This window comes from Hyaena hyaena, unplaced genomic scaffold, assembly GCF_003009895.1.
Source record: "Hyaena hyaena isolate Hyena2069 unplaced genomic scaffold, ASM300989v1 scaffold_803, whole genome shotgun sequence".
NCBI classification, from domain to species: Eukaryota; Metazoa; Chordata; class Mammalia; order Carnivora; family Hyaenidae; genus Hyaena; species Hyaena hyaena.
The window spans coordinates 531,143-557,554 of record NW_024081433.1 but is presented as its reverse complement, the minus strand read 5'-3'; the positions used below and the strand labels follow the sequence as shown (position 1 = coordinate 557,554).

General features: G+C 32.3%; 1 protein-coding gene across 1 annotated transcript in view; it reads right to left on the bottom strand.

The window, feature by feature from the left end:
• CADM2 (cell adhesion molecule 2) overlaps positions 1 to 26,412 on the bottom strand; it is a 334,154-nt gene that overhangs the window by 125,678 nt on the left and 182,064 nt on the right. The window contains exon 5 of the mRNA XM_039219198.1: positions 22,463 to 22,633. Coding sequence (XP_039075129.1) covers positions 22,463 to 22,633 — 171 coding nt within the window. The remainder of the gene's footprint in view (positions 1 to 22,462; positions 22,634 to 26,412) is intronic.

Below are 26,412 nucleotides of genomic sequence, written 5' to 3'. Positions count from 1 at the left end.
TTCTAATATATATTTTCATTCTTTGAATTCCAGATAATTATACTTTCTCTCACGTCCTTTAATAAATGTGTTTCATTCTGCTCTTATACAAATTGTCTAAAATGCTCCATTCTGGGGAGCTTATTTAACTCTTTTAAATTTCAACTCAAATATCATTTGGTAAGGACATTCATTCATTACCCTCAAGTTTGATAGAAGAGATACCTCTTCTCCTTGTTCTCTTTTTCATGTTTATGTGATTTTCAAATAGTCACTGCTATATCCTCAGTATCTCACACAATGCATTATACAAAATCTGTGCTTGATAAATAATTTCTTAGAAGAATGAATACACTACAGATTTTGTTATATTTTCTTATCAGTTTGGTATATTAATTCTAAATATTAAAAATGCTTAATTGAAATTTTGTTGCAATCTGTTGCATGCAAAATTAATCTTAAATATTCATGTTATAAACTTTAGGTAGACTTTTACTCTTAGTTCATATTTAATTAAATTTCTATTGTTGACTCTCTTCCTTATATAAATCTTCTGTGTTAGATAACATTAGATAATAACTTTTCATGATTATAAAAATGCCAATTTGTTTTTTAATGCAAATATCTCATAAATAAACTAGTTTTCTCTCCTCTTCTGATTTTGGCAGGGGTATCACTGAATTTTGAAGAAAGTTATTCAATTAGCCAAAATTCTAGTTTATGTTTCCATGTAAGTCAGTCAGAATTCTTCTTTAAATATTCCATTTTAATAATATACACAAAATTATATTTTTTACCATATCAAATACTACAGTAATGTGATTATGACCCCAAACTTGACTCTTTCTCAAATATTTTTATTAAAATATTTTTAATGTTTATTTATTTCTGGGAGAGAGAGAGAGAGAGAGAGAGAGATTGAGAGAGGGCTAATGGGGGAGGGACAGAGAGAAAGGGAGACACAGAATCTGAGCTGTCAGCACAGAGCCTGATGCAGGGCTTGAACTCACGAACCGTGAGATCATGACCTGAGCCAAAGTTGGATGCTTAACCAATTGAGCCACCCGGGTGCCCCAAATAAATTTTTTAATAACAAAAAGTACTTCAGGCTTTAATTGTTTTTTACTTAATGACAAAGATATCTATTATTACTATTCCTATTTTATTTTCATCAGTCACTTTGTCATATCCATAGGGAGTTGATCAAGTGCTACTAGATTAAAATTATTTTAGTGAAATATCAATAATATTCTATAAAAATATCTTTAAATTAGTATAGAACTCCAATACTTATTCAGTTATCTTAGCCAACAAAAAGACAAACCAAAAGTTATAGTCATTTCAAAAACTGAGTTAAATTTAAGAATCTTCAATCTCCAGAATTTCTTCAAAACATTTATTTTAATAATTAAAAACATGTAAACATATTTTCTCTACAATTTATTTTGTTATATATCAAAGCAAATGGAGAAAGTGTCACTTCTAAAAAGTGTCACAGTGTACAACAGATAAGATAATGATTTTAAAAATGGTTTTAAATTTGTGCATGTATTAGCCAATTAATCTTTTACTAACCAAGATATAAACAGGAATGAGAAAGTGAACACTATATAATCCAAAACTTTTATTGCATGCCTTTGCCAAGTCATTTGTTAATAATTTTAAACTTTTTTTTCTGTTTATCATTCTTAAGTTTCTTAAGTTATTTCTTAAGTTATTTGTAGATTTTCTTCTTGGTTGTAGTTTCTCATTGCAAAAGTATTGGGAATAATCTTCAAAGTTTATCTATTTATTTAATATAGAGAAAGAGAGAAGAAGAGACAGAATCCCAGGCAGGCTCCAGGCTGTCAGCCCAGAGCCTGATGCTTGAACTCACGAACCGTTAGATCGTGGTAAGAGCCAAAATCAAGAGTCTCACACTTAACTGACTGTGCCACCCAGGCACTTCAAGATTGGGAATTTTTTTTTTTTATCTAAAATTTACTTAAATAGTAATTTCAGGCTTGCTATAGGAATAACCTATTCCTACATGGAATGTGAATTGCATTTCATCCTGTTTCATTTGTTCACAAAACAAATGGCACTTTTCTTTAGTAGCTTGTGGATATCTATTGTATTGTTTTTACATTACTAATATAATACATTGTATTGTAAATAAGGAGGTGAGTAAAAATGCATTATTACTGCTATGAATTTACCTTAGTTTTGTCTTATATGTTACACTTTTGTTTTTTTGAAAATAACAATTTCTATGTCTATAGCATATAAATATATATAATACATATATATATAACATATAATAAACTCATACAAATGGCAGAGAAGAGTAAATAATTCCATTTAACTTATTTCATAATACAGCATATCTACTGTTAATATAAAAACACTGCAGTTAGTAAAAAACATATATTGTTTACATGGCTGCTTCATTCACCACATTTTGAGCCTTCAAGATCCAAGGTCTTAACCTATTTAATTGTATGTTGTCAGATGCTAACAAAATGCCTGAAATGTTGTAAGGGTTCTTTACATGCCGAATGAATAAATGAATGAGTTGCTTCTCATTTCTCTCAAAATGCAAGCAAATGAGAAAGTTTTGCATAAGAATATAGAAAATAGGGATATATTCATTCATCCACAAATAATTTTCAGTACTTACTAGCAAAAAAGCAACATAAGCAGATATTTTAAAAGCACAACATTTCCTTTCCAAGGCTTTTGTAGGAACAATATCACTCTTTAAAATCTATTTTTAAAATTATTAAAATGTGGAAAGAAAACACACTTTATTCTGAAGCATTATTTCTTTTACTTATCTGACAAATTCTGGGTTTCACTTAGAAACAAGCAAAATTATTATTAAGAGATAGATTAATGCACAGCTATTATTTTTATTCAAAATTTTAAAAGCTTTGAACTTGGGAAGGAAGGACATCTCCTGTTTTCCTTGAACAACTCAGGATTTGAATCAAAGTACAGATATTGATCCAGTGAAATGGATTTTCTATAGGACCCTTAACAAAGATTTTAGAAAAGAGAAAAGATCTGTGATAAAGCTACTATTAAACCACCTAACGGACAATCTTGAAAGCACAAGCTCTTAAAGTATTTAGTGTCAGTTGTTCAACATTTATCCATCACTAAGGGTTTTGTAGGTGAAAAAAAATTTTAAATCAAATGTTTTACCAATAAAAAGAAAAAGAGGAAAAAAAAAACCTTAGTTCTTCTGTAATCAAAGAAATACAACAGAAATTTAAGGCTATATAAAATAACATCAGCCTGTTTTGAATGATGAAAAATTGCTATTAAGAGAAACAAACATAAGGGAACATCTAATATTAGCTTACTAAAGTATAATTAGCTATATACTGTATCATTTCATACAGTATGATATATTGAGTCAACAAAATGCTTTATAACTTAAAGCAACAGTCAATTGCATTGCTCATAGCATTATGTGGATCCTTGGTTAAAAGCAAAATATTATATTGATCACTTTCTGTGTTCACAAAGTTATTTCTTATGAGTTGTCTCAAATAATTCATTTAACATTTATATAGCTCCTAAAACATATAAGTCATTGTACTATTACCCATTTGTATCCATTGTTTCACCACAAATGTAACATGATAATATTATATGCTGTAACATTCACACTGTAACCTGTAAAGCTCTAGTGTTAGTTTTCATAAATAGGCTACTGAGTGCTTAGTATAATTCTTAGAAAAGCACGCTTATCTGAGTAGAGATTCTGTCTATCTTGTTCACTGGTTTATCCTTGGCCCTTATATAACTCCTGGCCCACAATTAAATATTTATTGAATAAATGAATAACAGACTTTTATGTTATTTTCCAACTATTGGTTAGGGCTGCCAGCATGTTATAAAATCAAATTTATTTGACACAGCTATCTTCTAATAAAATGAACATTGATCAAATACTTGGTAAAAGTCATTTTTGTAAATGTTCTATATGTATTGGCTCATTGAACTCTTTTATACAGCATGCAAGGTAGACCTTGGTTGACTTATTGCACAGAACATGAAACTAAAGCTCAGAGGAGTCACTAACGCCAGTTACAGAGTCACAAACCACTTACACAGTTTTAATTTTGTTCCCCTGATCTTATCCACACCTCAATAAATTTGTGTTCCTGTTCCCTCTTAGATGACACTAGAAATTGGTGCCTTTTGTAGAAACTTTTGTTTCTTCTATTGTTCTTCAAAATCAACTTTCTTCATCTGGTTGAATTGGAAACTGGTGAACATTTGCTTTGACTCAGTATGATCTACAAGTTATAAAGCCTATTTGGCTCTGTTACTGAATTCTAGGTGTAAACCACATAGACTGGACTGTCCGTCTAGTGGTTAAAAGGTACAAATTTCCAATTACATGATTTATAATTCTGAGGATATTATGTATAGCATGATGCCTATAGTTAACAGTACTGTATGCATATTTGAAAATTGCTATGAGAACAGACTTTAAAAGTTCTCATCACAAGAAAAATAATTGTAACTATGTGCAGAGATAGATGTTAACTATGTATATACATATATATTTAACTACATATATGTCTTTAACTTTATATATATATTATATATTTATAACCTGAATAATTATGTTGTATACCATAAACTAATACAGTGTCATAGTATTATATATCAATTATATATAAAATTATATATCAATAAAACTAGGAAGATATTTTACTTTATTTTTTAAAACATTTTTAATGTTTTATTTATTTCTGAGAGACAGACAGACAGACAGACAATGTGAGCAGGAGAGGGTCAGAGAGAGAGGGAAACACAGAATCTGAAGCAGGATCCAGGCTGGGAGCTAGCTGTCAGCACCCCTCTGTGGGGCTCGAACCCACGAATTGTGAGACCATGACCTGGGCCAAAGCCGGACGCTTAACCGATTGAGCCACCCAGGTGCCGCAAAACTAGGAAGATATTTTAAAAACAAAGAAACAAATTCTCTTTTCTTTTTTTTTTTTTATATATTTTTATTTATTTCTAGGAGAGAGAGAGACAGCGTGAGCAGTGGAGGGTCAGAAAGAGAGGGAGTCACAGACTGAAACAGGCTCCAGGCTCTGAGCTGGCAGTCAGCACAGAGCCCGACGCGGGGCTCGAACCCACGAACCGCGAGATCATGACCTAAGCGAAAGTCGGACGCTTAACCGACTAAGCCACCCAGACGCCCCACAAATTCTCTTTTCTTATTAATTATTTTGATAGATCCTTCTCAAAGATAAGGTGACCATATAGTTGACATATTTTTCTCAACAATGTATTTTTCTTCTCTATAAAATAATACAGAAATATTCCTACAGCAAAATTCTACCAAGGACAATTGAAAATTTTTAAGTATTTTGTAGATGAAAGAGTTGTGATTATTTGCCTTGTTATATAAGGTTTCTGAACAAAATAATTTAATTAGCAACCTTATAAATATCCCCAGTAATTACATTAATACTAAAGAAAACTAGATACCGATTCACCTTTATGAAGCCTCTTTGGAATTTTCTCTAAAATAATGATTCTCAATTAGAAGCAATTTGGACCTTCCTTACCCCAGGACATTTGACACTATCTGTAGACATTTTTGCTCCTTACAGAGCAAAAGGATGGTAAGATGTAGAAGGGATACTACTAACATCTCATAGACAGAGCTCAGGAAGGCTGCTAAACATCCTTCAATGCACAAGACAGCCCCTGCACCAGAAAGAATCACCTGGCCCAAGATGACAACAGTGCCCTTCTGTGAAACATTTACATTCATTCTATTCCTTACCTATATAGCTTTTCCTTGTTGCAACAGGTTAACAACCACCAGAGAACTGTGAAACCATGTATATTCCTATGAGATACTTGGTCTTTTCTTAAATCACTACTTCTGAAATGAAGGAAGTGCTGAAAACTCTGAGTAAGGCCACTATAATACTTTCTTGAAATAAAAAGCTGAAAACCAAACTCCAGTTACCCCTCAAGGTCTACCATTTTTTGTGCTGCTTAACTCCAACAGTTAAGCAGGAACATTCCAGCTACAGCACTATCTGCTCTCTCTTTCCTCTGTGTAAGACTGACTTTTTCTAAGATGTCGAATTTATTTTTCCTGTTTGTAATTTTATAGCAAGACTCAAACTATCACTTTCCTTTTAACTCAAAACATTGTGAAGAGAATGCTCAAAACTATCAGATACTTTTCTTTCAACAGTCTATGAAATTCGTTTTATTCTAGTGAAAAATTATTTTTGTGACAGTATTTTATGTATTCAACAAACGTATACAAATTAGTGTGTGTAACAAGACCCCTACCACTTTTCAAGTACTATAGATTCACAAATATAGTAACCCATAGTAATTTATTCAAATAAATCACATACTGTTCAAAATCAAGCAAAATTCGAAACTGAAAGCAATACAGCATTTGATGTAGAATTATGGGTGTTAGGAAGGAAGGGATTATATGTATTTGTCAGAAACAAACAAACAAAAATGTTACCCAGAGAAGTGGCACCTAAAGCAGTTCAGTGATCACACAGTATTTGAACTGGCATAATTTCTCTACAGGTAAAGAAAATAAGAAAAAGTCAAAACAAAGAGTTGAACAAAGGGTTGATGTGGAGAAGATGTGGCTGTGTATGAAGTCTTATGTGAGACATCTAGAAATAATGTAAAGTATAGGATATGTTATCTGTAAAGGGTTGCTGAGAGAAGTATTGTAGGGGGTATATTTTCAAAACCTTCAGTGTCAGGCTAAAGAGTTTGGACACCATGTTAGAGGCAATAAGAAGCCATCTTAAGTTTGTGATCAAGTGAGTATCGGGCTCAGAATCAAGATTTAGGAGATATTTGCCAGTGCTTAAAACTGAAGAGATCAGGGAGTTATTAGAAGTAAAATGTCTCTGTTATAAAGTTGAGCCACATGAAGATCTTAAGTAAAAGAAAAAGGTTGCAATGAAAATAGAGATAATAAATACATCAATATTTTTGCTTGTATTCTAATTCATAAATTTCTACAACTGTGGGTTCTATAATATTAAGTGCATTTTATCTATCTCATTGATTATTCTTACATTTTAGCTTAAAATAATTGTTTTTCCAATATTTTATTCTAGTTATTAGCATAATCATAACACATCTAGGGAATGAAGGGATTCATAATTTAGGAATTTATAATAATTAAAATAAAAAATAAAATTTAGGAATTTATCAAATGAAGCTCTCTTGTATTTAATGGTTGATAAGATGATGTAAAATGCATAGTTTTTGACTCAGTGTTGTTGATAGAATTAGCTGTGCTCTGGAGGTGGGGGAGGCTGGTCCAGAGATAAATTCAGTTAGTTCCACACTGGAGATGGATTGCTTAGGCAAAGGCATTGGGAAAGCAACTTGTTAAATTTCATGACTACATAGGATATTTTGACACTTCTGAAAGCTCATTAAAAAAAAAAGCTCTAAATCATTGTTTAATGGATGAAATAAAAAAAAACAGAACTCACTGTGTATCTAGACATTTTCAAATTCTTTGTGTTTTTGATACTATTTTAAAGAAAATGTATCAAAGTCATCATGAAAAGAATTCATCATGGGGATGCAAAAAGAAAACAGTAAACAAGGAAATGAACACATTAACATAAAATTGTTTTAGATTATATAAATCTGCTATGGGATGGCCTAAGCACTGAGTGTTTATTTAACAAACATACATTAATAGACAATGCATAGATTAAGTCAAATATGATGACCTGATATAACACTATTCAACTTAGTGTGGGAGTTAATAACTCTTCTAATCTTTGTTAACCATTTAGCCAACTATCATATTTTTATTTCATGTGTTACCCAATCTTTAAAATGCCCCCTTTTACATAATTTTGGTAAATATGACAAAGGCCAAAACATCATCATCACCATCATCATCATTATCGTCATTACACAACTACAATAATAATCCTTACATTTAATGGTATATTTTGAAATATGTCTGAACTGAGAAAAGCCAGATCAAAAAATAACTACATAGTTATGGCAGATTGTCTCCAGGAAATTTCTCCTTTAGGATAAAAAGGTTTTATTTGTAGCTCTAATTAATGGAAAGAAAATATATATTAAAATTATTTTTATTTTTCTGATATCATCAGATTTTTAATATTTTGAGTGTAAGTGATAAATGATATTCTATTTGTTTCAGCTGTACAACATAGTTATTCAATATCTCTATGCTGTGCTTTCCACAAGTGTAGCTACTGTCTGTCACCATATGATGCTAATATGGTATCATTTGCTATATTCCCAGTGCTGTGCCTTTTATTCCTGTGACTTATTCACTCCATAACTAGAATCCTGTGTCTCCCACTCTCCTTCACCCATTTTGCCTATTCTGCCCCCCCTTCTTTCCCTCCAGCAGCCATCAGTTTGTTCTTTGTATTTAAAGGACTGATTCTACTTTTTGTTTATTCATTTGTTTTTCAGATTCTACATATAAATGAAATCCATATGGCATGTACCTTTTTCAGTCTGATTTATTTCACTTTGCAAAATCACCAAATTTAAGATTGACTTTTTAAAAATTATTTTGGTAAACAATATATGTCCTGGGCAAAATTACAAGGTAAACAGTCTCTCTCTCTCCCTATTTTTTTTTACTATTTCATAGGTTTCCTGTTTGTATTCTCAAGTGTTTACGTTTTCTCTCACAATGTATAGACCTCTCAAAAGTATTTGCTAAACTTATTTGCATCTATAAGGTATGTTACTTTCCTAATAATAATAAAATAACAATAATAATAATAAAAAATCAAGGACTTCCCATACATTACTTGATTTCATCCTTGCAAAAAAAACCAATTATGAAGTAGGTACACTTTCCAAATGAGGAAATTAGGTTTAGAGTGACTAGCATAAAGTCACCTAGAAGCTTGAATTCCAGCCTAGCCTTATGTGACTTCAGAACGAGAACTTTTAAAAATGCAGTATTGATTTTCAAGGTCATACTGTTTTCCAAATATATTTTCTTTAAAAGCTTCTATATCACTGTAGTGATTGTTAATCTGTATTGGAACACCAAACACGGTAGTCTTGTAAAAGCATGGCCTAACCCCATATGGCACATCTTACCTACCGCCTCAAAGAAGGAATGGGTTGTGCTCACTACTCACTCATGAGCTCCCATGTGATCATTCTGCACTCACACCATAAACGAAATAGCAAATTCTAAAATCATAGGCATTCAATTTTGAGGACACAATAAAACTGCCTGTAACTCTGTATTAATTACCAAAATCACTAGCCTTGTTCTTAATAATATAAAAATTTTGTTCCTAAAAAGATAAGCAAGGTTAACCCTTAGCATATTATTAGAGTCCAAAGGCCCCAATTTTAGTTGTTGAGCTTCTTTTTGAAACAGCTGTATTTTTAGAGACTGCATTTCATGATCTGTACCCTTTTTTACAAGTCCTCCAAAAAACAAAGAGCAAATTTACTTTTCAATTATGACATGAAAACACTTGACTCTTTTGTAAATCTAAGATAACATTATAAAATTATACTGGTACATTTTCTATAGTGTGAAAAATCTTGCTACTTTAGCATTTTAAGAATTACTTCACCATTAACATGACCCTAACTCCTCAATTATACCTAACTACGTATGGGAATGACATAATATGAAAATGGAAGTATGATAAAACCATCTATAGTAATGGTGTCCAACATAGTAACAACAAGTGACATGTGACTATGTCAATTTCAATGTAAATTGATGACAATTAAATAAAATTGAAGCCACACCTCATTAGTCACAAGATCTACATTTCAAATGCTTAGTAGTCATATGTAGCTAGATATTGGCTACTTACTATCTTGAGACAAATAAGAAAATGTCCATCATTACATAAAACTCTATTAAACAGTGCTGGTGTGGAAGGATTATGTGAGAGTGATATAAATCATCATTGTTGCCTGATCCCCATTTACATTATAGGGTTGATCAGGTTTTATATTTTCTTTCATGGTAGCAGAAAAGAAATCTGGAAATAAAAATATCATCATTCTAGTTTTGTTTGCTTGTTTGTTGGTTCCTTAGCTTTCATGATCAGTTGAGAATTCTGAATCTTTCATTTCCTTCTCAGATTGGCAAGAGAAGAAAATTGACAGAGAAAGACATCTCAAAATTATTAGATAGATCAGATGATAAATGCAGAGAGAAAACAGTAGGACTCGAGAAATATAATGATGGTGAAACAGAAGTCTTCACATATGAAATCCTAGATGAATTTTATTAAATCTAAAAATCAATGAGTAAACAATTTGTTTCAGAGGAAACAAAAGGAAGGGCTTCATCACACAATATTTTGCAACTAGCTTTTTTTAAAAAGGAAATATGACGTTTTTTCATTTTTTATAATTTCTGTGCATAAGAACTTGTATAGTAGATAAATGCTGAAGTCATTTGATAATAATAAAATTTAAATTCACTTTATTTTTTAATTTATCTTGTGCTGACAAATTGAAAAATAAAAATGGTTGTGATTAAAGAACAATGATATATTTACTCCCTTTGACAAAATTAGGAACCACTAAAGTTTTTACAAATGTTTCATTCGGACAACTGAAGGGAAAGAAGAACCAGAAACAATGACTAAATAGGACACAATAGACATATATTTGAAATCTGGACTTGGTATTTACAACATGATATGTTCCAGGAACACACATGACAGTTGTTGCCCATTTGGGGTATATGTATCATCAAATCCAGGGATATATGGAATAGAAATCCAAGTTTGCTATATTTAAATTATTATTAAAGAGGCTAACAGAGTTGTTTTTCATTATCCCTTTATTATTACATCTTTACATTCTTCAAAAAACAACTTACAACCTAAAAATCTAAAAACAATATGGCTTAGGCCCAGATGGCAAGTGGTAATTACATTCTTCCCTGACATATCGAGAATTAGTATAATAAAGTTTAATATATTGGTGATTACATTTGTGTTAATTATAATATAATCAAATTTATAATAATTTTAATTATAAATTTATAAATATTGATAAAATTATGATATTGAAGAAGAAGAAGGCCTGAAGATTGACACTACTCACTTCAAGACAGTAACCTAGTCAGTATGGTATTAATGCAAAAATAAATAGATGAAGGAACAGACTAGAGAACTCAGAGAGAGCCCCACATGTAGATCGTCAACAGATCTTCAACAAAGGAACAAAGGCAATTCAATGAAGAAATGATAGTCTTTTTAACAAATGCCAGAACAACTGGACATCCACATGCAAAAACGTGAATCCAAATACAGAACTCATATCTTTCACAAAAATTAACTCAAAATGTAATGTGCAAAACTATAAAATTTCTAAAAGATAAGATGGGAGAAATCTAGATGACCTCAGCTTTAGTTTCAACTTTTTAGATACAACACAGAAAGCATAAACCATGAGAGAGAAAAAATGATAAATAAACTTTATTTAAATAAAATGTATGCTCTTGAGAAAGACACTTTAAAACAATTTAAAGACAACGGGGGAAATATTCTCAAAGGATGTGTGTGATAAGTGACTGCTACACAAAATGTTCAAAGAACTAAGTCCTAAAACTCAACAAGAAAAACAGCAATGCAATTAAAAACTTGGCAAAAATCTAGATAGACAACTCACCCAAGAAGATATGCAAGTGGAAAACAGCATATGAAAAGATGCTCAACGTCATAATACATTATGGAGTTGCAACTTAAAATCAGATACCACTACTATTTAGAATGGCCTAAATCCAAAACACTGATGATTCCAAATGCTTGTCAGGACATGGAGGAATAGGGACATTCATTCATCACTGGTGGGAATGAAAATGAGGTAGCCATTTTGCAAGATAGTTTGTAGTTTATTACAAAGCTAAATATAGTCTTGCCATACAATCCAGGAATATGATTTATAGTGTAAGATAAACATGTTTAGATTTTCTAAATTTTATGTTTTAGTCTTAGTAACATTAAGTTATGTTTCCTCTTTAAAATCAATTTATTTGCCTTTAGCCAAAATTTTTCTAATTAAAATTTGAATGCCATTTACTCAAAGTTGAAAACTTCTCCTCAAACAAAAACTTGTGCACAGATATTTATGGTAGCGTTATCCATAACTGCCAGAATTTGAAAGTAATTAAGATTTTTTTCAATAGGTAAATGGATAAATAAACCTTGGTATATCCAGACAATATTATTTAGCAATAAGAAGAAATGTGCTCTGGAGTCACAAAAAGACATTCAGAACCTTATATGTATATTTATAAGTGAAAGAAAACAGTATGAGAAGACTATATGCTATATAACTCCACCTATATGACATCCTAGAAAAGGTAAACCTATACAGCTAGCTAATAGATCACAGGTTACCAGGGAGTTAAGGAGAGGGAAAGGGCAATCAAGTGGTGAAGGACAGGGACTTTTTTTTAGGCAATGAATATATTTTGTATGATATTGTAACCATGGCTATAGGACACTGGTCAAAACCTTATAGAATCATACAACTTAAATTGTGAATGCTAATGTAAATTATGGACTTCTTAAAAGTCTATCAATATTAGTTCATCAATTGTTAATATATGTACCACAATAATGTATGATGTTAATAATAGGGGAAAAAGTGGGGGGGGGGTTAGGGTAAGTGTATATATGGGAAATTTGTACTTTCTGTTCAAATTTTTTATAAACTGAAAATTGCTCATAAAAATTAAGCCTATTAATTAAAAAAATCTTTTGGACTCAGATGGTAAATAGTAATAATATTAAGTATATTAAGAACTAATCCGGGGTGCCTGGGTGGCTTAGTCGGTTAAGTGTCCGACTTTCGCTTAGGTCATGATCTCGCGGTTCGTGGGTTCGAGCCCCGCGTCGGGCTCTGTGCTGACTGCCAGCTCGGATCCTGGAGCCTACTTCAGAGTCTGTATCTCCCTCTCTCTCTGACCCTCCCCTGCCCACGCTGTCTCTCTCCTTCTCTCTCTGCTAGAAATAAATAATATATATTTTATTATATTATATCTTATATGTATATATATAAGAGCTAATCCAATAAAGTTCAATACATCAATTGATTCTATTTTTCTAACTGCATATTTTCTCTTAGAAATGTGTGTGTGTGTATGTGTATATGTATTATAGTTCAATCAGAAAATAGAACTAGAACAATTTGAGAATATTAGGACACTAATAAAATATAGGACACTAATCAAAAATATGTAGTCACTTTGGAAAAATCAGCCTTCAACTATATTTTAAAAATAGATTTCTAAAACAGAATGCTACTAAATCAGAAGTTAAAAATATTGGATATTAATAACTTGTGCTTATTTTCTCAATATTAGGTTTTACTTGTCAAAATCTTTACTGCCTCACTTCCTTATCCAGCTTTTAGTCTCAATTAAATTGACTTAAAATTAACTGAAAGAGATACATTGTCATCTGTACCATTTATACATTCCCTCATTTGGGAACCATTTTTGAATAGCTTAAAATAATTTTAAAACTTCTAAAAAAATTTAAAACTTATAAAAAAATGTGTGCTTAAAATAATGTTAAAACTTCTAAAGAAGTTTGTAAATGAATACTTTATAATAAGCTTGATTAGGAAAGGCCAGTTGAGAAAACATTGGATTAGCCTAATATATGAATTTAATACTTATTAAAATTTGGAATCTGTACTCACAAACTTATACACTTCTCTTGGCTGAGATTTAATAACACAAAAAATATTTACTTCTATTAATAACAGAAACTTTATAGTAACATATTGAATCCATGCACTCAGATCACTTAAAATATTTGCTGGTTAAATAATAAATCAATATTTCAGGGACTAAATAAAATATTCTTTAACAAATAAAAGAATAAATAAGTATTTCATGACACATGTCAATAATATATCACTATGGGAAATATATGAATGTATCCTCCCTGAAAAAGTTGACAAATATATTGGACAACCATATATGAAAATGAATTTAAGATGGTTTAAAGACTTCAATTTTAAGACTTAAGCCATAAAACTCCTAAAAGAAAACATGGACAGTAAACTCTTTGACGTCAGTCTTTGCAATGTTTCTTTGAATAACTCTTCCCAGGCAAAGACAATAAAAGCTAAAATAAAGGAAAAAATGGGATTCCATCAAACTAAAAAGTTTTTGCACAGTGAAGGAACAAAATGAATGACAACCTACTGAATGGAAGAAGATATTTGCAAATCATACTTCTGATAAAGGATCACTATAAAAATATGTAAAGAACCTACACAATTTAAGATAAAAAAAATAAAATAACTCCATTAAATAATGAGCAGAGGATTTGAATATATGTTTCCAAATAAGAAATATAGATGTTCAACAAGTACATGAAAAGATGCTTAACATCACTCATCATCGGGGAAATACATATCAAAACCACACAGATTATCACCTCATGCTTGTCAGAATGGCTATTTTCAAAAGACAAAATAACAAGTGTTGGTGAAACTGTGGAGAAAAGGGAAAGTTCATGTGCTGTTGTGGAAAAGTAAATTGGAGCAGCCACTTATGGAAATATAATGGAGTTTCCTCAAAAAATTAGAATTAGGATAACTCTAGGATCCAACAATTCCATCTGAAGAAAAAAAACAAAACACCAATCTGAGGAGAGATACGCACCATTTTGTGCATTGCAGCATTATTTGCAATAGTCAAGATATGGAAGCAACTTAAATGTCTATCAATAGATAAATGGATAAAAAAGAAGGTGTGTGTGTGTGTGTGTGTGTGTGTGTGTGTGTGTGTGTGTGTGATGGGATATTACTCAGCCATAGAAAGAATGAAATCTTGCCTTTTGCAAAAACATGCATGCACTGACAAGGTATTATGGTAAGTAAAATACATCAGACAGAGAAAGACAAATACCATATGCATTCACTTTAACATATATGTGAAATCTAAAAAACAAAACAAGCAAATGAAAAAAACAGAAACAGATCCTTAGAGAGAGGGGAAAAAAAAACTGTAGGTTGCCAAAAGGGGGAAGAATTGAGAGGTGAATGAAACAGGTAAAGGGGATTCAGAGGTACAAACTCCCAATTATAAAATAAAAATGTCCTGGAGATGTAATATGGGAATATGGTTGGTAATACTGTAATAACTTTGTATGGTGACAGATGGTATATAAACTTCTGGTGATCATTTTGTAATATATAAAAATATCAAATCACTATAATGTATACCTGAAACTATAGAATATTGTATGTCAATTATATTGGGATCTCAGATAAAGGTTGAACATTAGGCTACCTTTATTAATATAGAAAAATGTATCTTTTTTCTAAGCATGATAGGCTACTTCATGATTCTAAAATGTATTCATTTCATGAGTTTTGTGAAATATTTTGAAACTTCAAAATCCTTCCAAAGTATCCTCAGGCATAAGTGTGTCATTTTGTAAATCAAAGTAACAATTTGTTTTAAGTTTTGGAAATTTAACCTGCAGATACTTCTCATTTTACCTTTCCTGACTCTGTTTACATTCTGTGTCTCTGGACCACAGATAATTTGGTGATAGACAAGATAATCAGATAATCAGCTTTTCACAAATGAGATGTCAAATGGGTGAAATATTTTATTTAGAAAATATCTAAATATTTTATTTAGAATAAATATTTATCTCTATTTATTTAGAAATATTTATCTACTTGTAACATTCACCTTTCTGTCTAATAAACCTAGATGGCCCGAAACATTGAGTCAAGTGCTTTCCATAATAAATAGACAAGTGGTAGAAGTATAGTTGATAGAACTAACACAGGACAATTTAAAAGACATTGACCTGGGCTAGAGGTAAGGGAGGATTGAGTAGGTGAGAACTTAATTTTTGGTTTTATAAATGAAAAAGGACAACCAAAAACTACATTTAGTGGGGTGGCTGAGTGGCTCAGTTGGTTAAGCATCTGACTTCAGCTCAGGTCATGATCTTGCAGCTTGTGGGTTCGAGCCCTTCATTGGACTCTGTGCAGACAGCTTAGAGCCTATAGCCTGCTTCGGGGTTGGTGTCTCTCTTTCTCTCTCTGCTCCTCCCCTGCTCATGCTCTCTCTGTCTCTCAAAAATAAGTAAACATGAACAAAAAAACTATATTTAATGAAAAATCTCTGCATGCATCTGAAAATATGTCTGTTCTATTTCAAGTATATCTACGGTGGAGATATAAATGGAGATATAAACAAAATAGTTAAAAGCTCTCAAACCCTTATGTACTGAATCTCTTCTATTATCAGAATTTTATTTTTTTAATGTTTATTTATTTATTTTTAAGATGGAGAGAGAGAGTCTCCAGGGACAAAGAGAGAGGGAGACAGAGGATTTGAAGTGGGCTCTGTGCTGACAGCAGACAGCCTGATGTGGGGCTCAAACCCACAGACTGAGGTCATGACCTGAGCTGAATGCGGAAGCTTAGGAAGCTTAACTGACTGAGCCACCCAGGTGCCCCAGAATCTTAATTTTTTATTAGGATAAGTAGAGCTAAAGGGAGAACTGATCATGTACATTAGACAATCCAGAAAAGTAGCTAATAATGTATAGTCAAGAATTTAGTTCATCTAGAGATAAAGTAATTCTGCTTAAAAGAAAAAAAAAAGGAATTTCTTTAGCAATATGGTTTTTAACAAGGTGTTAAGGGAAAAGCTGATTAATTATTCATTTGCATGTTAACTAGAATGGAAATTAAAAGCTTCCAAAAGGTAAAGGTCAGGACTATAAACTGACCATTTATTTCCTTATAAAAATACTGTTATAGCAACAAATAAATCCAGTATTTTTTCTGTTATTTAAAGATATATAATGCATTTATATTCAGTCATTAACCTAACTGATCTCATTTAAATACACACACACACACACACACACACACACACACACACACATATATATATATATATTTATTTTAATAGGTTCCATGCCCAACATGGAGCTTGAACTCAAGACCCTGACATTGGGAGTCACCAACTCTACGAAATGAGTCAGCAAGGTGCTGCCTAACTCATCTCACTTAAATACACAATTTTAACACTGCAGCTGCCATTTATATTTCCTTTCTACCTTCTTTCTTTCCTTCCTTCCTTCTTTCCTTCTTGCCTCCCTTCCTGTATGCTTTCTTGCCTTCCTCCTCTCTCCTTCCCTTCTTCCTTCCTTCCTGTCTTCCTTTCTTCCCTCTGTTCTTTATTTTTTCTTTTTGGGTTGCTTACACCAAGCATATATAGTTTTTTTATATGGTTGCTTATATGGATTTTATTTAGGCTCACAAGCAGATTTTCTTCTGTGAACAATTTTAACTTGTGTTGTTTTATAACTTGTTTATGATGTGCATGTGTAAACAAGTTACTTACAGGTAGTGAATAGCACTGTTACCAAATGGGAACCAGTAAACAAATATTAATGATAACCTAAGATTTCATAACTTGATGAATTATTTATAATATATTATATATATGTATGTATATATGTGTAATTCACTTAAAACACAAACACACAAGAGACTTAAAATTTGGATTCTTATTTATCCATATTGGCAGTTCAATGCCATAGTACTAAAATATTTTCTCAGAGCATTCACTATTCTGAAATACTTAACTAATCTGCCTCTTATGTTTTTCCTTTTCAATAATAGCTATCTTTTTATGAAATTTTGTCAGTGTCATGTATAGAAAATGAGTGTTCAGTTATTTTCTTCTTTTCTGTGTTTTGTGCATATTTCTTTCTGTTCATGAAGATACATTATTCTTACTGAGAATTAAATAAAATCTGACTTATACAATCTGCTCTTCTAAAAATTAAATCAAATAAAAAGTTATTATTTTCAAAGAGATCTGCATAAAAATAGAAAGATGAAATAGAATTTCCATCTATAAAAGAACTGTGGCTTTTCCATGGCTCAGGTACAAAGTATGCTGTTATCCGCTGTGTGAAATTTGCAGGCATTTGTGGTTCACAGTGAAAGTCTGGGGTTTCTTAAATTTTATGTTTAAAGAAACTATCTTCCTTCATAGTGGAATTAAAATTTAGGATTAATATTTTATAAAGAAATGAATGTTGCTGGGACATACTTTAAAGGCTGAGTCCTTCTAAATTGTGAATCACAGGGTTATGGAGTTAAAACATAGCCTCAGAAATATAGTTCCTCCTATTATATAATTTTTTGCTCTTCATACTACATAATTCTCCTTTCTAATTCTTTTAAAATCATTTTTTAATGTTTATTTATTTTTGAGAAAGAGATAGAGACAGAGCATGAGCAGGGGAGGGACAGAAGGAGAGGGAGACAGAGTCTAAAGCAGGCTCCAGGCTCTCAGCTGTCAGCACAGAGACAGATGTAGGACTCAAACTCATGAACCATGAGATCATGACCTGAGCTGAATTCGGAGCCACCCAGGCACCCTTCTTCTTTCTAATTTCTTATCAAACATCCCTTTTCATTTCATGCACAGTCTCAACTTTCCTTTATTATTGGGTATTTTTTTACTCTGGTCACTCACCTCGGAAAACAGCAGCAAGTCTTTTACTCTGGGGCTCTATTTGAGCCAATCTTTGTGGTTTTTCATGATAGGACCATTGTCAAACAATGTGGGAATCTAAGTTTATGTTCCACAAATTCTAGACTAACCACCTTCTTCCTTTTTCAGTTCTTTCTAGTTTCCTCTACTTACATCCACGAAAATTATCACATCATGGATATTGCACATTGTACCTATGCAGAGCCATTAAGACCACACACAAGTTGTTCAATTTGCTCTAATTTTAATGCAAACTATTACTAAATGCCCCCTCTTCACTTCTTGTTTTATCTCTGGGCAATGTTCTGCATCCCTAAAGGAGCATTCAGCATTATCATCAGTTAGCTTTAATTACCTTCACATACTTGAATGGTGGTATGTTAGATTCTGAAGTATATAATTTAAATAGATATGGTCTCTGTCTTCAGCCTCTTACATATTAAGCCATGATAAAAATGAGTTGCTATTTTAATTGGACAGCAAGTATAACATTTTTCATGTAAAACTTTCTAAAAAATGGGGGAATTCAATTGCCTTCCTCCATGAAGTTCACTTAATAATGCACAATGAAATACAGTGAACTGCAAAAAATGCCCAGAAAGTATACATATAATGGCTCCATTTTAGATTCCAAAAAAAGCAAAAATGACTTTGGTAGTAACAATTGGCATCTGACAGCTAGGCTGAAATATTCTTAACAAACATAAACAATTCTCTAGAATCTAAACAATAATCAGGTGAAACTGCTTTGTGACTGTAGGGTGTAAGAAGACAAAGGCAAGTCTATTCCATGTTCAAGTCTGAAATAAGACAGGGACCAGGACACTCACCAACCAAAAAAAAATTAGCACGATGAACTGCTCATCTTTGTAACAGCAAATCTAGTTCTGCTTTAATGTTTGCTTTCCAGGTAAAAACTATCAACATATACATCTGCAATTTGTCCCCAATCTTGGCAGCATTCAATCTAGAATCCTCTTTAGAATATTCAGGACAAAACCTCTTCAAACTGTTTTACCAGCACCAGAGATTCCTCTGGTATGAACTTCTTCTTCGCCATAGCAAACTAAGAATATTTGATTTGCCTCACTATTGGTGGGTCTCGTTGATTAATCTTGGGGCTGGTGACCCAAAACTCATAGTTTTATGAGTTAATTTTTATTATTTTATTTTATGTTAAAAATTATACTTAAATTAGTAATCAAATATTATTTTTAAATTCTTACTTTCCTCTATATATAAGTGAAAGAAAAAGTTTAAGTCAAGGTACTGATAACCTGAGTCATCTCAACATACCAAATTATATATTTTTACACATGTTTAAAGACATATTGATGAAATAAGACTAGAAAATGGAAGGTGCTATAGGTTGAATGTTTATGTCCGTCCAAAATTCGTATGTTGAAACCTAATCTCCAGTGTGATGTATTAGGAGGCAGAGGGCTTTTGGAAGGTTATGACTGGACTTAGTGTCCTTACAAACAACAACAACAACAATAATCCAGAGAGCTCCTGAGCTCCTTCTGCCATGTGCAGATACTGTGAACCAGGATAAGGCCCCTTACCTGTTCCTTGATCTTCGACTTCCAGACTACAAAACTGTGAGAAATAAACTTTTGCTTACAAGCCACCCAGTCTATGGGTATACTTGTTACAGCAACCTAAACTAACTAAGGGAACTTATGTTTATAGAAAGTTCTTTAAATACCATAAAAAAATTGCCTAGTTTGATCCTTGAAGAACCTAAACTATCTAATTTATAATCAAAGCTCAAGCAGTTTCAGTAAATTTTCTGTGTCACTGAAAATACATGCCGAAATTTGAAAATAATCTCAATTTGGGCTTTAAAATATGCTTGCTGCAGAATCTGTTTTAATAACAGGAGGAAAATTAATGAAACTAACTTAATGTAATTAAAAGTGTGTAAAATGTTATGATAATTTCCATTACTAATAAACTAAGAATAATTAAAACAGTGGGCAATAATCAAACATCATAATCAGATTGACATTTTTTATTAAAAAGTGAAAAAAAAAAAGGGGGCGCCTGGGTGGCTTAGTCGGTTAAGCTTCCGACTTTCACTTAGGTCATGATCTTGCGGTTCATGGGTTCGAGCCCCGCGTCGGGCTCTGTGCTGACTGCCAGCTCTGAGCCTGGAGACTGGAGCCTATTTCAGAGTCTGTGTCTCCCTCTCTCTCTGACCCTCCCCTGCTCACGCTGTCTCTCTCTCTCCTAGAAATAAATAAAAATATTTAAAAAAAATAAAAAATAAAAATAAAAAGTGAAAACAAAAACAAACAAACAAAAAAACCCTGGTCCCCCTGGTACTTCTCTGATCTCTCATAAATACTCTCCAGTTTTTCACTCTATCCTGGTCTTACTGGTATTCTTGCTGTTCTAAGAAACACAAAAACAATCATACATGCTCCTACTTTAGGGCCTTTGTAGTTGCTCTTCCGTCTGTATTATATATATATTTTCCATTTAAATATATGTATAATATAAACAGCATATATATTTACATATAATATATATCTACAATATATATTTACATATAAACATTTTATATATGCATGTGTGTATATGTGTGTATACACACATTCCTTATCACTTCTGCTCTATTTTTTTCCCATAGCACTTAGTACATAGCATGCTATATGTTGTTTCTACTTACTTTGATTTTCTGTCATTCTCACCTAAAATGGATGCTATAAGGTAACTGGAGTCTGCTGCTGGTGGTGATAATTCCAACACATGAAGACAATCTTAACTTGTTTTGTTAATGTTATTCTTTTTTGGTCCTTTATGTAACCCCAGTGCCCAAAACAATGCCTATTTCATAGTAGGGACCCAACAAGTTTTTGTTGAGTAAATAAATAAAACCAAAATCCAATGGGGTCTATTAAAGACTAGTACTTAGATTTAACATTTTAGGTTTTAATGTAATTTTATATCACACATAAATTCTAAACTCAAACTATAACTTTAACACATATAGTAAAAGCAAACAAAAACTTTTCAGTATTTAAAAAAATGAAGTAAGACAATTCAGAATTATAGTCCTCTGGGCTCTAGTTATTTCAGCTTTTTCTTATATATCTCAGTTGATTCAATTTCATGGGATAAATATCTATAGATCATCTGTTATATTCCAAATGCCATGCTAACTACTAAAAATGTCATGATTACAAGTCTACCATTTGCCTGCTGCATGAACTTGGCCGAGTGACTCAGCCACTATCATCTTCAGTGTCCTCATCCATCAATTGTGACTACAGACAGTAACTAATCATATCAGGTTTTTATGCTGATGCCCTAACATGAGACATGAGATGAAACAATGCCGGCAAAGCAGTTAGCACTGCTCCTTGCCCATTGGAGATATCCAATTAATGTTCCTATCACTTGTAAGTAATGATGATGTTGATGGAGAAACCATAATGGATATGCCCCTGTATTTACAAAAATTTAGATTGTCTCATATAGAAGATAAAAATTATCTCATGTTAAAAGCACAAATAGCACAACACATTTGTGATTAACCAAGTTACTTTCATACAGTAAGTTCCATCAAGGTCCTCTCAGATTCCCAACCCTCTGGGAATTTGATTCTGCCAAAATGACTACTCTTCCTACCCCACCCAGATGAATACACTTACATCAAGTCATCGTGTGGAAGAGAACTAGAAGTTTTAACCTATTTCACTCCCTTGTTAAGAACGATACTCTGGTAAGAACTACTTTCCTCTGAATACTATGAATACCACTAACGGTAGTCTACTTCGTTTTGCTGTAGATTTTGCTGCATCTATGCGGTAACTTCAGGACATTTGGAAATGATTTTAAATGTAGATGAAGGGAGTTGCTTCTGCTGAGATCATTGGGAAGGGAGCAGTGTTTACTTACAGTGTATTTCTAGCACCTGCATGGCCACCTGAGGGGTGGCATTGAGGGATTCGTGGTCTACTCTGCAGATTACAGCCACGCCGTCGTCGCTCCGGTCCACTCGAAAATCCAGTGTGCTGCTGACAGTGAATGTCTTGCGATTGGCATCCTCTTCTTTTAAGTATTTTACATCTGAAAATAAAATGTAAATTTTAAACTCTGTGACATCATCCTTCAAAATGTAACAGATTTCATTTACTTGAGACACAATTGGAAGCACCATCCCTCCATCATTTTCATTTTTAAAAAGCAAATTATTTGTTAATTTAACATTTATTCCATTTCCACTTAAGCAAGGATACAGCTACTTCAGAAATAAATTTTAAAAGGTGACTACATCAATAAAATTGAAGGGTGGAATGCAGAGTTTTGTTTCTAAAGAAACTAAAGCACAAAATACTTTTTATACTCCATCTGGGAAATTAGTCCGTTTCATAACGTTCATCTCCTTTATTTATATTTAAGTGTTGCATAAGATAATCCTAAATATCTGAGGCACAAGTATAGATGGGAAAGGCAAATTCACAACATCGTGTTATGCCTAAAAGAAAGTACAATCCATCTGAGCTATAATTTCAACATGAACAATGTGAGAAAAATATAGTTCACAAAGAACACCTACATTGAGAAAGTTATCTTCTTTGCTAAAGAAAATAAGAGATCATATGGTATTTGTCTTTTGCTGACTTATTTTGCTTAATAATACACATTCTTATTTTATCTCACTCATATGTAGAATTTAAGAAACAAAACAGGCAAACATAGGGAAAGAGAAGGAAAATTAAGATAAAAACAGAGAGGGAGGCAAACCATAAGAGACTCTTAGATATAGAGAATAAACTGAGGGTTGCTGGCATAGTAGTGGGTGAGGGAATGGACTACATGGGTGATGGGCATGAAGGAGGGCACTTGTTAGGATAAGCACTGGGCGCTATATGCAAGTGATGAATCACTGGGTTCTATTCCCGAGTCCATTATTACACTATATGTTAACTACCTTCGATCTAAATAAAATTTTAAAAAATAATAAAAGAAGACATGAATGCAAAAATTCTCAACACAGTACGAGCAAACCAAGTCCAATAGTACATTAAAAGAATCTTTTACTACAATCAAGTGGGGTTTATTTCTAAGCTGCATGTGGTTCAATATTCACAAACCAATCAATGTAGTATACCACATTAATAAAAGAAAGGATAAGAACCATATGATCCTCTCAATAGATGCAGAAAAAGCATTTGACAAAGTACAGCATCGATTCTTGATATAAACCCTCAACAAAATAGGGATAGAGGGAACATACCTCAACATCATAAAGGCCATATACAAAAAACCAACAGCTAATATCACTCTCAATGGGGAAAAACATAGCTTTTTCTCTAAGGTCAGGAACAAGTCAGAGATGTCCACTCTCACCACTGTTATTTAACACAGTGCTGGAAATACTAGTCTCAGCAATCAGATAACAAAAAGAAATCAAAGGCACCCGAATAACCAATGAGGAAGTCAAACTTTCACTATTTGCAGATGACATGATACTTTATGTAGAAAACATAAAAGCCTCCACCAAAAAACTGACAGAACTGAAACGTGAATTCAGGGAAGACGCAGGATACAAAATCAACATACAGAAATCTGTTGTATTTCCATACACCAACAATGAAGCAGCAGAGAAAAATCAAGGAACTGATTCCATTTACAATTGTGCCCAAAACCATAAGATACCTAGGAATAAAGTTAACCAAAGAAGTAAAAGATCTGTACTCTGAAAACTATAGAACACTTATGAAAGACATTGAAGATGACACAAAGAAATGGAAAAACATTCCATACTCACGGACTGAATGAACAAGTATTGTTAAAATGTCTTTACTCCCAAAATAATCTACAGGTTTAAGGCAATCCCTAATCAAAGCACCAACAGTTAGAACAAACAATTCTAAAATCTGCATGGAACCACAAAAAAACCCAAATAGCCAAAGCAATCTTAGAAAAGAAAAGAAAAGCTGGAGGGTCACAATTCCAGTCTTGAAGTTATATTACAAAGCTACAGTGACAAAGAATGTATAGTTCTGTCCAAAAAATAGGCACATAGGTCAATGGAACAGAATAGAGAACTCAGAAATAGACCCACAACTATATGGTCAACTAATCTTCAACAATGTAGGAAAGAATATCCAGTGGAAAAAAGACAGTCTTTTCAACAAATGGTGTTGGGAAAACTGGACAGCAACAAGCAAAAGAATGAAACTGGACCACTTTCTTATACCATACACAATAATAAGTTAAAAGTAAATGAAAACTCTATTTGTGAGATCTGCAACCATTGTAATGTTATAGAAGAACCAAGGCAGCAAGCTCTTTGTCCTCATGCACAGCAACTTCTTTCTAGACATGTCTCTGGAGGCAAAGGAAACAAAAGCAAAAGTAAACTATTGGGATTTCATTCAGATAAAAAGTTTCTGTGTCCGACTCTTGATTTCAACTCAGGTTATGATCCCAGGGTCATGAGATTGAGTCTCACGTCAGCCTTCATCCTGAGCATGGAAGCTGCTTAAGATTCTCTATCTCCTTCTGCCCCATCTCTGTGTCTCTCTCTCAGAAAGAAAGAAAGAAAGAAAGAAAGAAAGAAAGAAAGAAAGAAGGAAGGAAGGAAGGAAGGAAGGAAGGAAGGAAGGAAGGAAGGAAGGAAGGAAGGAAGGAAGGAATACAGGCAACAGACAAATACCAGATGATTTCACTTAATTGTGGAATTTAAAAAACAAAACAAAGTCACAAGGAAAGAGAGAGAGTGTGTGCAAGAGAGAGAGAGAGAGAGAGAGAACAGAGGCAAACCATAAAACAGACTCTTAACTATAGAGAACAAATTGAGGATTGATAGAAGGAGGTAGGTGGGGAATGGACTAAAGGGGTGATAGGTTAAGAAAGGTACTTGTGAAAAAAACTGAGTCTTATAAGTAAGTGATGAAACACTACTTCTGAGACCAATATTACACTATATGTTAACTGGAATTTAAATAAAAGTTTGAAACATAAATAAATAAATAAATCAAAGAAATGTTACTTGAATAAAAAAGGGAAGAAGACAGTCATCTGAATATTTTGAATATTTAGAAATATGTATTTGCAATGAAATTTAGATTGAGATAAATGCTCTTCACTTGGCTGAAGAATTTATTTCAGCATGAATGAAATAAATCTTGAGGAATATTTTTCTCAAGATGTGAATTCATTTATTGATATTTAAACTTATTGCGCATGATTAAGATTCATCGTTAAATGGTGCGTTCAGGCATTATTTGTTCTCTATGGAAAAGAGGTTTAATAATATTTTCATTCAACTTAAGATTTCTTAAGTCTAAAGTAGTTGATAAGAAGAGGGTAATTTTAATGGATTAGAAATCAAAATGATAGGCTAAAGTTAAGATATTATGGTAAGATCTTTATAGAGTTGAGAGAAAGCTGTTCTATTTTCTTACTCTTTCATCTTAAATAAATAGTATTTTCAGAAATAGAGTTAGGTTGTGCATAACATATTTGATTTTACCATGTATTAAATTTATTTTTAAAACATTTAAAGACTGATTAATGACAACAAAGTAACATAAGTCACCTACTCCATACAAAGATTTGAGTTTGAAATTAATACTGACTTTCAGGTATTTGGTGGGTAGATACTTGCATGGTCCATTGAGTTTTACTTATTTCCAGAGAAGTCTGACTTTACCTTATTTTGATTAAAAAAATTAAAATTAAATAAACATTACTTCAGAATAAAATTAGGTAAATGTTCTGTGTATTGTTATTGAAAATACATTTATGACTGTCTTCATAAATTAGGGAAAAATACTCAAGATTTTACATTTAAATTTTTTTCTGTAATTTATGCAGGTCTGAAAGTTAGAAAAATT